We start from the raw sequence: 16,773 nt of genomic DNA, 5'->3' as shown, positions 1-16,773 counted from the left end.
CTCAGTTGCTCACAAAACTGAAACAGTAATCTTTTCAAGACAGCTGACCAAAATTTCAACATAATCCTTGAAATATCATGTGTGTCTAAACTCCAAGATATCAAAGATATTAGAGTGAATTGAAAAAGAAGTAATGTGTAAATGTAAATTTCATAGACAATATGTTAGAAATTCTCCAAGGAACTTGTTATGAATCATTATTGATATTCTACACTTGTATTTTATGCAGTGACATGTATGTTTGATTGTACTTATTTGGCACAATTTCTCCTGATTTCTGGTACTTTTTAAATACCTCTTGGTGGATACTGAATGCTAACTTAATTCATTGACCTTTTTTCCTTCTGTAAATGGCTGGGAATTCCTCACTCCCTGAAGTTAGTTAGTGGAACTAACAACACAAAATATTTATATGATATATTAGTGTAATTACTTAGTCTATGAGTGCATCACCTAGTTCTTATTTATTGCAAATAAAATTTTTAGGTTGCAAATTTCTTTTACAACATTCTATTATGTCATTTGTATTGTTGTTAATGAGCAGTGATTAATATCACTATTGAGGAAGAAATCTATTTCAGAAGGCATAAATAAAAAGGAACCATGACAGGAAAGAAGAGGAGTTGAAAAGATAATGAAGGAGATCTGGTTGGTTTTATTTCTTCCCACAATGGACAGTCTCAGTCGATAATATTTTATCTTGTTATGTATGCAGGTGGTGGTAATGGGAGGTCCAGCAACACATCAGCATTCACCTATGTCTGTGGAGCATCCTGCTGCAAGTACTGCTGCCAGCTCTGCCCCATTATCACAGCAGGCCACACCCCATCAGGATGCTAAGAATGCACCTACAGGACTGCGAGTCCGCACTGATGAATTGCGCAGAGCATCTTCATCACCACAGGTGCTTTTTGTGCAACAATTTTTGTTGTGATACTGTACTCCCTTAATGTAGGACAATCGGCGGAGGGGTGGGGGGGGGGGGGTATGGAAAAACTTAATGGGAGCTGGAAAAGGCTACCTCAGTTTCAGGATATTTGTAAGGTAGAATTTATAATCATCAATTGACACTTGAAAAATTACTCATACTTAGAGATTTTGTGTATGTTGTCTGACCACGCAGTTATCCATTCGCAGTTCAATGTAAATTATGCAGAGTTCTGTAGAACTATTTTTTAATGCTCTGATGGCAACAGAGGCTTTTTTAAATATCAGTAAAGAACAAGAGTGGCAGGATGTTTAGAATACTGATAACATAGATGATAAATATAATGCTTTCCTTAACACATTTCTTGTGTTTTTTGAAAGTTACTTTCCTTTAATATGGTTAAAACAGTGTACTAGTACTAACAGGGAACATAGGTGGCTGACTAGTCGCATACGGATCTTATGTAGAGCAAAGTGGGAATTATATCAAAACATTAGAAATTGCAGTAACTCTTTACAAACTATACTTCAAAGTGTTCAAACATGTTATTAGGAAGACAAACAGCAAGTAGTATGCAAACAGGATAACTAATTCTAAATAAAATTAAAACCATCTGTTTATTCGTGAAGGAAGTATGTGCCACACAGTTCAAGGTCAAGGATATAAAGACAGTATATAGTAAAAATGTTTCTGTTACTGCTAGGTCAGGTACGTGCACGGTATTTAACAATCAGTTTCTCAATATAGCAGCAGAATTAAATACAGGTAATCGTATAACTCTCTTAGAAACTGGCTTTATAAGACTGCCATCTGAAATACACCTTTGTGATTTTGACAAGGGGGAAACTGAGTCAGTAATTAAATTGCCAAAGACGAAGGACTCCCATGAATATGATGGGGTAGCTGACAAAATACTAGAGCACCGTGCTGCATATTTTAGTCCAGAAATGTGGCTAATTTGTAATTTTGCCTTTCCGGAATGATCCGTTTCCTGAACAATTAAAGTGAGGAACTGCTTTATAAAAAAAAAGGATAATGTAGACAATTTTAGATATATTTCTAAGCCGTCAGTATTTGCTGAAGTTTTTGGAAAGACTGTATAATGTGGGTAATGATCATTTCAGTTCACATAATTTGTTGTCAGACATTCAGTTTGGTCTCTCTTGTCTTTGATGAACTGGATAGATTGCGTAAAAAATTTTTGAACATCAGATGGCTTGTTTGATTTAATTAAGGTGTTTGATGGTATCGATCACAAAATATTACTGCAGAAGTTGAAGTATTATGGAAGAAGAGTAATAGCTCATAACTGGTTCATCTCATACTTTAAGAACTGTTCTCCACAGTAATGATGACAGCTATGATGCACTGTTAAGTTGGGGGGGGGGGGGGGGGGGTGACTGAGGATCAGTGCTGGGACCAGTGCAGTTTTTTTATACATATGACGATATGCCTTCTAATATGACAAGTGATTCTAAAATATTTCTCTTTGCTGATGACACCAGCTTGATAGTGAATGAAGTCGAGTGCAACATAGCCATGTATCAAATAGTGCAATAAGGCTCAAATTTTACAGTTTCTAACACACAATTCAACTAAAACTGACATTTTGATTACACAGAATGAGCATATGATAAGTGAGTCTGAACAACCCAAATTTCATGCTGTTCAAACAGTGGAAACTCCAAGTTGGAATATCAGCAGTATAAGGAAAAGATAGATTGCCACATTAAATGTGACATGTTAAACTGCAGAGAGGAACAGCAAAAAGACACTTACACATTACCTTTTGCCCACAGCCTTCGTCAGGAAAGGGAACACACACACACACACACACACACACACACACACACACACACACACACACATACACATTCATTCATTCACGCAACAAACGCATACCTCACACACGCATGACGTATGCACGAGGTGTGTTTGCTTGCGCGCGCGCGCGTGTGTGTGTGTGTGTGTGTGTGTGTGTGTGTGTGTGTGTGTGTGTGTGTGTGTGTGTTTTCCCTTTGTGTGTGTGTGTGTGTGTGTGTGTGTGTGTGTGTGTTTTCCCTTTCTGACAAAGGCTGTGGCCAGAAGCTAATGCATAAGTGTCTTTTTGTGTTTCTGTCTGCAACTTAACATGTCATCTTTACGGTAAGTGGCAATCTATCTTTTCCTTTCAATGTTTCTAGATGTTCAGGTATATGGTAAGCTGTCATGGGAAGCCATGTTCAGCATATTCTTCAAAAACTTTCTATTATAACAGTACCTTCAATAAGTGATAGTGTAACAAGGAAATTAGTCTACTGCACTTGTTTTCATTCATTTATGACAAATAGCATTACATTCTGGGGTCATTCTTCCCATTCATAAAGGATATTTTAGGCTGAAGAGTGAGCAATTAGAGCAATGTGTGGTGTAAGTTTGTGAACCTTTTGTCAACCCATGTTCAGGCATCTGATAATTCTGACATTGGCCTCTCAGTATATATTTTCTTTGATGTAATTTATTGTTAACTATATGCGCTTATTCCCAAGAATTAGCAGTCTTCACTCAGTTAATACTAGACAGAAATTCATTCTGCATTTGCATCACACCTCCTCAAGTGTGAAGCAGACATGCAGGCAGTATTCTGCTGCATCCATTTTGAGTAAGTTACCACTAGAATTAAAAAACACTTTCAAGCCAAACCAAACAATTTTCTCATGACTGACTCCTCGTATTGTGTTGGGGAGTACTGGAAAAATTAAGTGAATTCCTGTGTTAAATTGTTGAGTATGCTAGAATATACTTAGCATCTTGTCATCTGCATAGGATTTATGTAAATAATTTCAAGTACCGACTCATTCGATGACTCTGGATATTTGCTCCTAAATTTGGTCCTATGGACCAAGGAGTTTTAAAATAAAATCAGAATGTATTCGAATACTATAAACACTAAATGTATGCCATCTGTGCTGCTTTCCATGAAATTTGAGTAAGCACATATGAGTTGCCATTGTCTGATACAGTTGCTTTCATATTTGCAATGAAATTCTGTTTGCAGTAGTCGCATAAAGAATTGTTTCTTTGTCCTTCATATTTTTCTTTGTGAAATAATTGTACATATGTCATAGTGTTGTTATTTTAGTATCTTCTTCTGAATAGAGCTGATTTGTAAGTACGTCTGAGTGAAGCCCTAATCAATGTATTGTTACCAGAACTCTGTCTGTGAATGATAATAATACACTCCTGGAAATTGAAATAAGAACACCGTGAATTCATTGTCCCAGGAAGGGGAAACTTTATTGACACATTCCTGGGGTCAGATACATCACATGATCACACTGACAGAACCACAGGCACATAGACACAGGCAACAGAGCATGCACAATGTCGGCACTAGTACAGTGTATATCCACCTTTCGCAGCAATGCAGGCTGCTATTCTCCCATGGAGACGATCGTAGAGATGCTGGATGTAGTCCTGTGGAACGGCTTGCCATGCCATTTCCACCTGGCGCCTCAGTTGGACCGGCGTTCGTGCTGGACGTGCAGACCGCATGAGACGACGCTTCATCCAGTCCCAAACATGCTCAATGGGGGACAGATCCGGAGATCTTGCTGGCCAGGGTAGTTGACTTACACCTTCTAGAGCATGTTGGGTGGCACGGGATACATGCGGACGTGCATTGTCCTGTTGGAACAGCAAGTTCCCTTGCCGGTCTAGGAATGGTAGAATGATGGGTTCGATGACGGTTTGGATGTACCGTGCACTATTCAGTGTCCCCTCGACGATCACCAGTGGTGTACGGCCAGTGTAGGAGATCGCTCCCCACACCATGATGCCGGGTGTTGGCCCTGTGTGCCTCGGTCGTATGCAGTCCTGATTGTGGCACTCACCTGCACGGCGCCAAACACGCATACGACCATCATTGGCACCAAGGCAGAAGCGACTCTCATCGCTGAAGACGACACGTCTCCATTCGTCCCTCCATTCACGCCTGTCGCGACACCACTGGAGGCGGGCTGCACGATGTTGGGGCGTGAGCGGAAGACGGCCTAACGGTGTGCGGGACCGTAGCCCAGCTTCATGGAGACGGTTGCGAATGGTCCTCGCCGATACCCCAGGAGCAACAGTGTCCCTAATTTGCTGGGAAGTGGCGGTGCGGTCCCCTACGGCACTGCGTAGGATCCTACGGTCTTGGCATGCATCGGTGCGTCGCTGCGGTCCAGTCCCAGGTCGACAGGCACGTGCACCTTCCGCCGACCACTGGCGACAACATCGATGTACTGTGGAGACCTCACGCCCCACGTGTTGAGCAATTTGGCGATACGTCCACCCGGCCTCCCGCATGCCCACTATACGCCCTCGCTCAAAGTCCGTCAACTGCACATACGGTTCACGTCCACGCTGTCGCGGCATGCTACCAGTGTTAAAGACTGCGATGGAGCTCCGTATGCCACAGCAAACTGGCTGACACTGACGGCGGCGGTGCACAAATGCTGCGCAGCTAGCGCCATTCGACGGCCAACACCGCGGTTCCTGGTGTGTCCGCTGTGCCGTGCGTGTGATCATTGCTTGTACAGCCCTCTCGCAGTGTCCGGAGCAAGTATGGTGGGTCTGACACACCGGTGTCAATGTGTTCTTTTTTCCATTTCCAGGAATGTATTTTGTTGGAAAATGATAGATTCCTACTCACGATAAAGATAATACACACACACACACATACACGTATGTACGTATACATGTTCACAAAAGCAAACACACCTCATGACTGCTATCACTGGCAGCTCTGACCAGATTTGACTGCCATATGAATAACAATCTGGAGTGGGGTGGGGAAGGAGGAGGGACAGGAAGGTATGGGTGAGGGGTAGAGAAGAGTGCTGTCTGGTGGGACATGCAGGGACTAGAAACTGCCAGGGGTGTGGGAGGAAAAAAGAACAGGAACAGAAAAGGAGAGGAGCAGGGAAGGGGAAAGGATAGGCAGGTGCAGGGGACATGAAAAGGAAGGAGGTGATAGGAAGGAGGAGACAGAAACTGTGAAGGTGTGTGTTACCATAGGTTGAGGCCAGGATAATTTTGAAAGTGCAGAATGTGTTGTAAGGGTAACACTCATCTGTGTTGTACGGAAAAGCTGATGGTGGGTGGTAACACTCATAGATGGCCCAGATTGTGAAGCAGCCATTGAAATCAAGCATGTTAATCCAGCTGCATGTTGTGCCTCCCTCCTCCCTGACCCACTCCAGATTACTATTCATGTGACAGTCGCATTCCGGTCAGAGCTGCCAGTGTTAATGGCCATGTGTGCATGACGTGTGCTTGCTTGTTTGAATGTGAGCATGTTTTCTTTGCTGGAGAAGCCTTTGGGCCAAAGCTGTAATGTGTAACAGTCTTTTCATTGTGCCTGTCTACAGCTTAGCACATAATCTTTAAGGTGAGTAGCAATCTATCCTTTTCCTAATATTGTTTATACTCCAACCTGGAGTTTCCATTGTTTAATACTTTGTTAGCTTCATTTCCTATCCATATTCAAGTTCAACTGAGTAACTGACTGTGTCTCCAGCTTTATAACACAACTGGGAACAGTGCACTGCTTTCCACAAAAAACACACACACACACACACACACACACACATTCTGCTGTGTGAAAAGTGCGAGTTGAAACCAAAAGCTCACAGAACAGTGTCGGGATCACCATATCACTAGACATCAGTCCTAAAATATGTATATAAAATGCCATAAATTGTGTTTTGGTACCAGTCCACGTACCAGACAATGAAATTGTTTTTTTTACTCATGGTAATTCACAGTGCAAGCTCTCAGACATAAATTGGCATTATTATTTTATTCATAGCTGTTATTTTTCAGCAACTATAGTACAGGGTGACCCACGGGAGACGGACGGTTTTTAATGAAATAATACTCAGCTAACTTTAAAATTAATGCATGTTTATTTACACAAAATCAAAGCTCATTATTTGCCATTTTAGTTAACAAAGTTATTTATGAAAAAATATTATCATCAAGGTGATGTCCGTCATTTTGAATGCAGGACTCAAGTCTCTTCTCATAATCCTCCATCACACAGGCTAAAATCTCTGCAGGGATGGCAGCAATTTCTTGAATGATTACATTCTTCAACTCGCCCAAATTTCGTGGTTTGTGGTTATAGACAGAGTTCTTAAGGTACCCCCACAGAAAAAAGTCACATACTGACAAGTCGGGAGAGGGAGGCTAAGAAACATTCCCAAAATGTGAGATAATCTGGCCAGGAAACGTGCGTCTAAGAACTGTCATTGAAGTGTTTGCGGTGTGCGATGTTGCCCCATCCTGCTGGAACCAAACGCATTTTAAAGGGATTCGTCATCTTCTTAGTTATGGTTTCAAGAATGTTTCAAGCATACGAATGTAACTAATGGAATTAACAGTAACTGTGGCCCCATTCTCTTCAAAAAAATAGGGTCCAATAATGGCAAACAGAGCCAAGAGCACACCAGACTGTTACTTTTTCTGAGTGTAGAGGACGCTGGTGGATAAGGTGTTGATGCTCTGGAGCCCAGTAACGTAGGTTTTGTTTATTCACGATCCTGTTTAAATGAAAATGAGCTTCATCGTTCATCAATAAAATTTCATTTTCATTCGATCCCAAAATCACTTGCATTCTGCAAGCGAAGTCATCTCATACAGAAAAATCAGTTTCCTTAAGTTGTTGGACAATGAGCACTTTGTAGGGATGGAATTTTAATTCTTTATGCAAAATTCATCTAACCGATTCATGATTGCTTCGTAACTCACTAGCATGACTTCTAGCTGACCGTCCTGGGCTTCTGACTGCCGCTTGCCTTACCCTTTCAACATTTTCTGATGTCGTTACTGTTGTGACAGTGCCATGACATTTAACAGTGCTGCCACGACAGTACGCGCAAACGGCGATAGATGCGCTCCGCAACCCGGCTGAGCGCGGGAGCGCCACCTAGCTACGAACGGCGCCGGCCGCATGTCACTGCACGCCAGTCGAATAAGAGATACTGAGTTGTTATCATGTAACCAGCTATTGTTTCTAAGTGAGTGTGTTTGAATATCCACACAATTATTGGTGATTAAAGATTATAATACTTTTTGGCGACGAGGATGGGATATTTTCACTGCGTTGTGGATTTGTGTGTTCGTGACGGGGCAGACATGGAACAGCTTATGCAAGCGCTCATTGAACAACAAACACAGTTGACGGCTGCTGTTCAGGTGTTGTCGATGTCGCTTACTCATCATCTGTCTTCCCCTTCTCCGCCTCCATTCCCTCCTTACGACGAGGCCGCTGAAGACTGGGAGGATTATGAGAAGCGTTTGCGGCAACACTTCTTGGCTTTCGGCGTTGTTGACGCTCCTTTGTGTAAGTCATTATTTCTATCTTGGATTTCCCCTCGGATCTATCAGCTGCTATCTCAGTTAGCCCCTCTGTGGGAACCTCTGTCCTTCCAAGAAATGTGTGACTTATTGTCTGAACTATTACCAAAAAAACACCCACGTCGTTGCCGTCCGCGTGGCATTCTACTGGTGTCGTAAACAGCCCCATCAATCTTACCGGGCTTGGGCGGCGGAACTACATGGTCTGAGTAGGCAATGTCAGTTTGTCACGGACACTCATTATCAGTCTTATGCTGATTCAATGGTTAGGGATGCTATTCTACGGCTTGCTCCTGATAAAGAAGTTCGGCAACGTGCCCAACAACTGCCAAACCCGTCGTTGTCGGAAGTTCTAAGCATCGCTCAATCCTTTGAAGTGTCTCACGCTGCTGGCACGCAAATAGATGTGTGGTGTGATGTAGGCGCTGTACAGTCAACTTTCGACACGGACAATTTGCCTGTTTCACAGGAGAACGAAGATGTGGCGGCGGTTCACTCGCGTAAACAACGTCGCGTTGGGCCGCAACGCTCGCAGCGACAACAGCAACCATAGAAGCAGGTTCGTTCCGCACTTCCTTCTTGTCCACGTTGTTTTGTGACAGGGCCGCTTGTCCAAAACGTTGGACCACGTGTAATTCATGTAGGAAAAAAGGCCACATTGCTTCTGTGTGTCAGTTCCCTAAAGTTCCTGTCGACGAGGACGAGGCATTGGACATGGATGTTAACTGTGTGCTTTCTCAAACAAATAAGTTGTTTGTTACTGTTCGTGTTCTGGATAAAGACATTCGCATGCAAGTGGACACTGGCTCTGCAGTAACTCTCATTAATTCTCGCACATATTTGGAGTTGGGCTCCCCTCCCTTGTCTCCAGTTACGCGAAATCTGAGAACTTATAATAAACAGAAAATTCCTATCATTGGCCAGTTTGATGCTTCCACTGCCTACAAGTCTGTTGTTAGGCCCCTCACATTTTATGTGGTGGATCATGCGGGCACTGAAAACCTGTTCGGTTATGATGCTTTCCAGTTGTTCGGGTTCTCCGTTGATGATGATGTGCACCTCATATCTGAGGATATTCCGTATCAACAGCTGGATGGATTGTGTTCTGAATTTTCGTGCGTGTTCTCTGCTGGTCTGGGTCGTTCCAAGGATTTTGAAGCCCACATTACTCTTAAACCTACAGCTCGCCCTAAGTTTTTCCGGGCACACCCTATTCCGGTATCGTTGCGTGCACCTGTCAAGGCTGAGATAGACAGGTTAACAGCTTCAGGGATTCTCCTTCCTGTTACCTCCAGTGAATGGGCATCGCCAATCGTGGTGGTTTCTAAACCAAACGGGAGTCTGCGATTGTGTGGTGATTTTAAAGCCACTGTCAACGCTCAGAGCCTCATTGACACTTATCCTCTTCCCCATCCTGAGGAGTTATTTACTAAGCTCGCTGGGGGCCAATTCTTTTCCAAACTTGACTTATCGAAGGCGTACCATCAGTTGCCGTTGGATGCTTCTTCCAAGGAATTTCTCGTCATCAACACTCCTTGTGGGTTGTATCAGTACCAGCGGTTACCATTTGGCGTCGCTAGCGTGCCGGCCATATTTCAGCGGTTTTTGGAACAGCTCACGGCTTCTGTTCCCAGCTGCATAAACTATCTGGATGACATTGTTGTCGTGGAGGCGTCCACTGAGGAGCACCTTCGCAATTTGTGTTCACTGTTTCGGGTTTTGCATTCGGCTGGGTTGAGGTGCAATCTGGACAAGTCACAGTTCTTCCAACCCTCCATTGTGTATCTTGGTTTCCACTTGTCCCGTGAGGGTATACGTCCTCTACGTCAGCACGTTGTGGCCATTAACGCTCTACCCCGGCCGTCTACGGTCAAAGAACTTCAGGCGTTTCTAGGCAAGATTGCTTATTATCACAAATTCATTCCATCCGCGGCGGCAGTAGCTCATCCTCTGCATCAGCTGTTACGAAAAAACGTCCCTTTCTGTTGGTCCGACGAGTGTGAGCAGGCTTTTGTCCGCCTGAAGGCTCATTTGCAGTCGGCGCCTTGTCTTGCCACATTCCGTCCGGGTCAGCACTTGGTTCTGGCGACTGACGCGTCACAGTATGGCCTAGGGGCTGTTCTCGCCCATCGGTATGAGGATGGGTCGGAACGACCCATCGCCTATGCTTCCAAGACCCTCAACAATGCGCAACGGCGTTACTCTCAAATCGAAAAGGAGGCGCTCGCTATCATTTATGCTCTAAAAAAGTTCAGCGTTTTTTTGTATGGTTCTAAGTCTCACCTCATCACCGACCACAAGCCGCTGGTCTCTCTGTTCAGCCCATCGGCGTCACTTCCGGATAAGGCAGCTCACCGCCTGCAACATTGGGCCTTATACTTGTCTTGTTTTCACTATGAGATTCACAATCGCCCCACGGCCCAGCACGCCAACGCTGATGCATTGTCGCGATTGCCGATGGGCCCTGACCCGGTTTTCGATCGTGATGAACTACTCTGTTTCCACATTGATGAGGAAGAATGTCGTGCGGTCGAGGGTTTTCCACTTACAGGTTCGCAGGTCGCGTCGGCTACTGCGCGGGACCCGGTCCTGCATCAGGTGATCGGTTTTGTTCAACGGGGTTGTCCGGACAGGGCCCAGGGCCGGGCATCGGATCCCCTTCGCAACTACCATGCCTTGCGCCTTCGTCTGTCTGTTCGTGATGGTGTTGTTCTTCTGGCCATGGATGGCGCATCTCCACGGGTCGTGGTGTCAGCCTCTCTTCGCAAAGATGTTCTCAAACTGTTGCATGAAGGCCATTGGGGTATTTCTCGGACTAAGTCCCTGGCCCGCAGGCACGTTTATTGGCCCGGTATTGATTCGGACATCGCCCACATGGTTGCTGCGTGTGGTCAGTGTGCTCAACAACTGGCTGCACCTCGTACAATGCCCTCTCCGTGACCTGATCCGGCGCAGCCATGGGAACGGGTGCACGCTGACTTTGCCGGCCCCTTCCTCGGTACTTATTGGCTACTGTTGATTGACGCCTTCTCGAAGTTTCCGTTTGTTGTTCGATGTCAGTCGCCCACCACTGCGGCGACGACGCTAGCTTTGTCCAAAATCTTTGCGCTAGAAGGTCTTCCATCCACGATCGTCACGGACAATGGCCCTCAGTTCTCTTCGCAGGCCTTCCGTAATTTTTGTACTGGACAAGGGATTCATCATGTTACAGCACCGCCCTTCCATCCACAATCGAATGGGGAGGTCGAGCACCTTGTCCGCACTTTCAAAAGCCAGATGAAAAAATTCCTTAGTGATTTTTCCACAGATGACGCTCTGCTGCAATTTCTGAGTTCTTATCTCTTCATGCCTCTGGGTGATCACAGCCCTGCTGAACTCTTGCATGGCCGCCAACCGCGCACTCTACTGCACCTGCTTCACCCTGTCAGGCCTTGTGCTGTGACCTCTAGTGCGGGAAAATACTCGGTGGGTGCCGACGTGTAGGCACGATGGTATGGATCTCGCCCTAAATGGATTCCAGGGGTGGTCAAGGATCTTCGCGGCCGCCGGCTTTGTGAAATACGTACGGACTACGGCATGGTTGTTCGCCATTACGACCAGATGCGCCCACGAGTGATGGCCACGCTGGTGCCACCGCCCCTTCCTTCGCCTCCACCAGCCCGAGAAGCCAGTCCTGTCGCTGCTGCCGATCCACTGTACGTGCTGATGCAGCCGCCGTCGCTACCATTTCCGAGTACGCCGGGACCGGCCCCAGTCGCAACGCCGCCTTCTCCAGGACCCATCTCGCTGGAGCGCACCCCCAGGTCCACGACACCTGTGGATGCTGCTCCGGAGTTTTCACCCATCATCTCGTCCAGGAGGCACGTTTCACACACGAGCTTCCATCCTGGACCTTTTTGACCATACTCCCGTGTCTCTCCGCAGGATCTTCTCAGGGCCTCACAAGAGGCCATGGATGTCTCCTCACTGTCCATGTTTCAAAGGAAGTGTGTGTTTTTTTTCAAGGGGTGAAAAGTGTTGTGACAGTGCCATGACATTTAACAATGCTGCCACGACAGTACGCGCAAACGGCGATAGAGGCGCTCCGCAACTCGACTGAGCGCGGGAGCGCCACCTAGCTATGAACGGCGCCGGCCACATGTCAGTCGAATAAGAGATACTGCGTTGTTATCATGTAACCAGCTATTGTTTCTAAGTGAGTGTGTTTGAATATCCACACAATTATTGGTGATTAAAGGTTATAACAGTTACTCTGCGTCTCTGGCCAGGATGCTTCTTATCCAGTATGTTTCCAGTTGATCTGAAGTTTTCCACCCATCTGAGGATTGTGTTACAGCTTGGAACAGCTCCATGTCGACCGACATTAATCCGCGCACTAAACAATCGCTGCGTAGCAATAATAGAGACACCACTTTTTGCAAAACTGTCATAAACAAACACTCGACATTGCAAGTCCCACTGCTCCATAGTGACTGAGTAAATGAAATGGCGTCTTGTGTGGATCAGAACTATCCCCACCACAACCACCTCCCACCACCGCGCCCTCAGTACTATGCTGTTCAAAACCGTCCGTCTCCCATGGGTCACCCTGTATGTGTTTCAGAATAAAATTAAGTCTCCAGTTGCACAGATATTTTTATTTCACCTCACTGGTTTCAACAAATTAGTCAGTCATTATCAGAAACTTAGTTGACGTTGCTAATTTACAGTAAATGAATCACATTAAAGCAGTACTAACATTCTGAAGATGACAAATTAATTTGTCAAAACCAATAAGCCAAAACAAAAATATCTCTTCAATTGATGATTGAATTTTATTCTGAAATAAAGTGAAATTTTTGTGGCAAGTGAGTCTTCATCTATGGCACACTGAATATATTCTGTGTATCTGCATTATATTATATATATATATATATATACACTCCTGGAAATTGAAATAAGAACACCGTGAATTCATTGTCCCAGGAAGGGGAAACTTTATTGACACATTCCTGGGGTCAGATACATCACATGATCACACTGACAGAACCACAGGCACATAGACACAGGCAACAGAGCATGCACAATGTCGGCACTAGTACAGTGTATATCCACCTCTCGCAGCAATGCAGGCTGCTATTCTCCCATGGAGACGATCGTAGAGATGCTGGATGTAGTCCTGTGGAACGGCTTGCCATGCCATTTCCACCTGGCGCCTCAGTTGGACCGGCGTTCGTGCTGGACGTGCAGACCGCGTGAGACGACGCTTCATCCAGTCCCAAACATGCTCAATGGGGGGACAGATCCGGAGATCTTGCTGGCCAGGGTAGTTGACTTACACCTTCTAGAGCATGTTGGGTGGCACGGGATACATGCGGACGTGCATTGTCCTGTTGGAACAGCAAGTTCCCTTGCCGGTCTAGGAATGGTAGAACGATGGGTTCGATGACGGTTTGGATGTACCGTGCACTATTCAGTGTCCCCTCGACGATCACCAGTGGTGTACGGCCAGTGTAGGAGATCGCTCCCCACACCATGATGCCGGGTGTTGGCCCTGTGTGCCTCGGTCGTATGCAGTCCTGATTGTGGCGCTCACCTGCACGGCGCCAAACACGCATACAACCATCATTGGCACCAAGGCAGAAGCGACTCTCATCGCTGAAGACAACACGTCTCCATTCGTCCCTCCATTCACGCCTGTCGCGACACCACTGGAGGCGGGCTGCACGATGTTGGGGCGTGAGCGGAAGACGGCCTAACGGTGTGCGGGACCGTAGCCCAACTTCATGGAGACGGTTGCGAATGGTCCTCGCCGATACCCCAGGAGCAACAGTGTCCCTAATTTGCTGGGAAGTGGCGGTGCGGTTCCCTACGGCACTGCGTAGGATCCTACGGTCTTGGCGTGCATCCTTGCGTCGCTGCGGTCCGGTCCCAGGTCGACGGGCACATGCACCTTCCGCCGACCACTGGCGACAACATCGATGTACTGTGGAGACCTCACGCCCCACGTGTTGAGCAATTCGGCGGTACGTCCACCCGGCCTCCCGCATGCCCACTATACGCCCTCGCTCAAAGTCTGTCAACTGCACATACGGTTCACGTCCACGCTGTCGCGGCATGCTACCAGTGTTAAAGACTGCGATGGAGCTCCGTATGTCACGGCAAACTGGCTGACACTGACGGCGGCGGTGCACAAATGCTGCGCAGCTAGCGCCATTCGACGGCCAACACCGCGGTTCCTGGTGTGTCCGCTGTGCCGTGCGTGTGATCATTGCTTGTACAGCCCTCTCGCAGTGTCCGGAGCAAGTATGGTGGGTCTGACACACCGGTGTCAATGTGTTCTTTTTTCCATTTCCAGGAGTGTATATAATTTTTTTTTTACTTCAAGCAACACCCAATCGGAAGCAAGAGTAACCAAAAAAGAGCATTCAGTGTAAAGTGTATAAGTACTCTGCAAACTTCTAGATGCACCCATGTGGTACACTCTTTTCACCACAGCAATAAAAATTAAGGTTGAAGTTCTAAAACTAAACTAAACTCTGCCCAAACAAGCCATGAAGGCCCAACGGTACTGACCAGCCGCTGTGTCATCCTCAGCCCACGGGTTTCACTGGATGCAGATATGGAGGGGCATGCGGTCAGCACACTGCTCACCCGGCCATATGTCAGTGGACAAGACTGGAACCTCTACTTCCCAGCTTCTCAGTTTGCCTCACAAGGGCTGAGTGCACCCTGCTTGCCTTCAGCACTCAGCAGACTGGATTGTCACCCATCCGAGTGCTAGCCCAGCCCAACAATGCTTAACTTTATTGGTCCGACTGGAGCCAGTGTTACCATTGTAGCAAGAGTATTTGCAAGGTTAAAATTCTAGCCAACAAAACAGAAAGAAAATTATAGAAACAATAAAATATTATACAGACTCACTCACTATAACAAAAGAATCATTTCAGAAATATCAAGACAAAATTAAAATAGCTCAACATGGCAATTGGCAAGAATTATCTTAAGAAATTAATAATGATGCACAGAAAATATTCAAGTCTAAATGTGCCAATTGGCAAGAATTATCATAAGGAATTAATAATGCTGCATAGAAAATATTTGAGTCAATTAAAGTGAAAAGAAAATATGGAGGAATGATATATAACCAGACTTTATCAGAGAGGATCAAAGGGCAAAATGGGAAAAGTGGAAATGCTCAATGAAAATTGAATACTATAATCTGTTTAAATGGAAAAGAAAGGAAACAGCAAGGATAATTAAAAGAACTAACAGATATTTTGAGAAGAGGAAACTTTCAGAAATGAGGAAAACTTTTCAGTTATAATACCTGTGATTCTTATTAGACATTTAAGAGTAGACTGAAAGGATACCACAGCCCAAGTGTCTGTTTCATAGATGAAAATGACAGACATGTCTACATCTACATCTACATACATACTCTGCAATCCACCAGACGGTGCGTGGTGGAGGGTACCTCGTACCACAATTAGCATCTTCTCTCCCTGTTCCAGTCCCAAACAGAACGAGGGAAAAATGACTGCCTATATGCCTCTGTACGAGCCCTAATCTCTCTTATCTTATCTTTGTGGTCTTTCCACGAAATGTAAGCTGGCGGCAGTAAAATTGTACTGCAGTCAGCCTCAAATGCTGGTTCTCTAAATTTCGTCAGTAGCGATTCACGAAAAGAATGCCTCCTTTCCTCTAGAGACTCCCACCCGAGTTCCTGAAGCATTTCCGTAACACTCGCATGATGATCAAACCTACCAGTAACAAATCTAGCAGCCCGCCTCTGAATTGCTTCTATGTCCTCCCTCAATCCGACCTGATAGGGATCCCAAACGCTCGAGCAGTACTCAAGAATAGGTCGTATTAGTGTTTTATAAGCAGTCTCCTTTGCAGATGAACCACATCTTCCCAAAATTGTACCAATGAACCGAAGACGACTATCTGCCTTCCCCACAACTGCCATTACATGCTTGTCCCACTTCATATCGCTCTGCAATGTTACGCCCAAATATGTAATGCATGTGACTGTGTCAAGCGCTACTCATTACATTCAGACATTACAGGATTCTTTTTCCTATTCATCAACATTAATTTACATTTATCTATATTTAGAGTTAGCTGCCATTCTTTACACCAATCACAAATCCTGTCCAAGTCATCTTGTATCCTCCTACAGTCACTCAATGACGACACCTTCCCGTACACCACAGCATCATTGCTACCCACCCTATCCAAAAGATCATTTATGTAGATAGAAAACAACAGTGGACCTACCACACTTCCTTTGGGCACTCCAGATGATACCCTCACCTCCGATGAACACTCACCATCGAGGACAACGTACTGGGTTCTATTACTGAAGAAGTCTTCGAGCCACTCACATACTTGGGAACCAATCCCATAAGCTTGTACCTTAGTTAGGAGTCTGCAGTGGGGCACCGAGTCAAACGCTTTCCAGAAGTCAAGGAATATGACAT

General features: G+C 45.6%; 1 protein-coding gene across 1 annotated transcript in view; it reads left to right on the top strand.

The window, feature by feature from the left end:
• LOC126188160 (protein tramtrack, alpha isoform) overlaps positions 1 to 16,773 on the top strand; it is a 334,993-nt gene that overhangs the window by 285,012 nt on the left and 33,208 nt on the right. Inside the window, exon 9 of the mRNA XM_049929674.1 lies at positions 716 to 904. Coding sequence (XP_049785631.1) covers positions 716 to 904 — 189 coding nt within the window. The remainder of the gene's footprint in view (positions 1 to 715; positions 905 to 16,773) is intronic.

The sequence above is a fragment of the Schistocerca cancellata genome, chromosome 5 (genome assembly GCF_023864275.1).
Source record: "Schistocerca cancellata isolate TAMUIC-IGC-003103 chromosome 5, iqSchCanc2.1, whole genome shotgun sequence".
NCBI lineage: Eukaryota > Metazoa > Arthropoda > Insecta > Orthoptera > Acrididae > Schistocerca > Schistocerca cancellata.
This window is presented reverse-complemented; position numbering and strand designations above follow the sequence as displayed.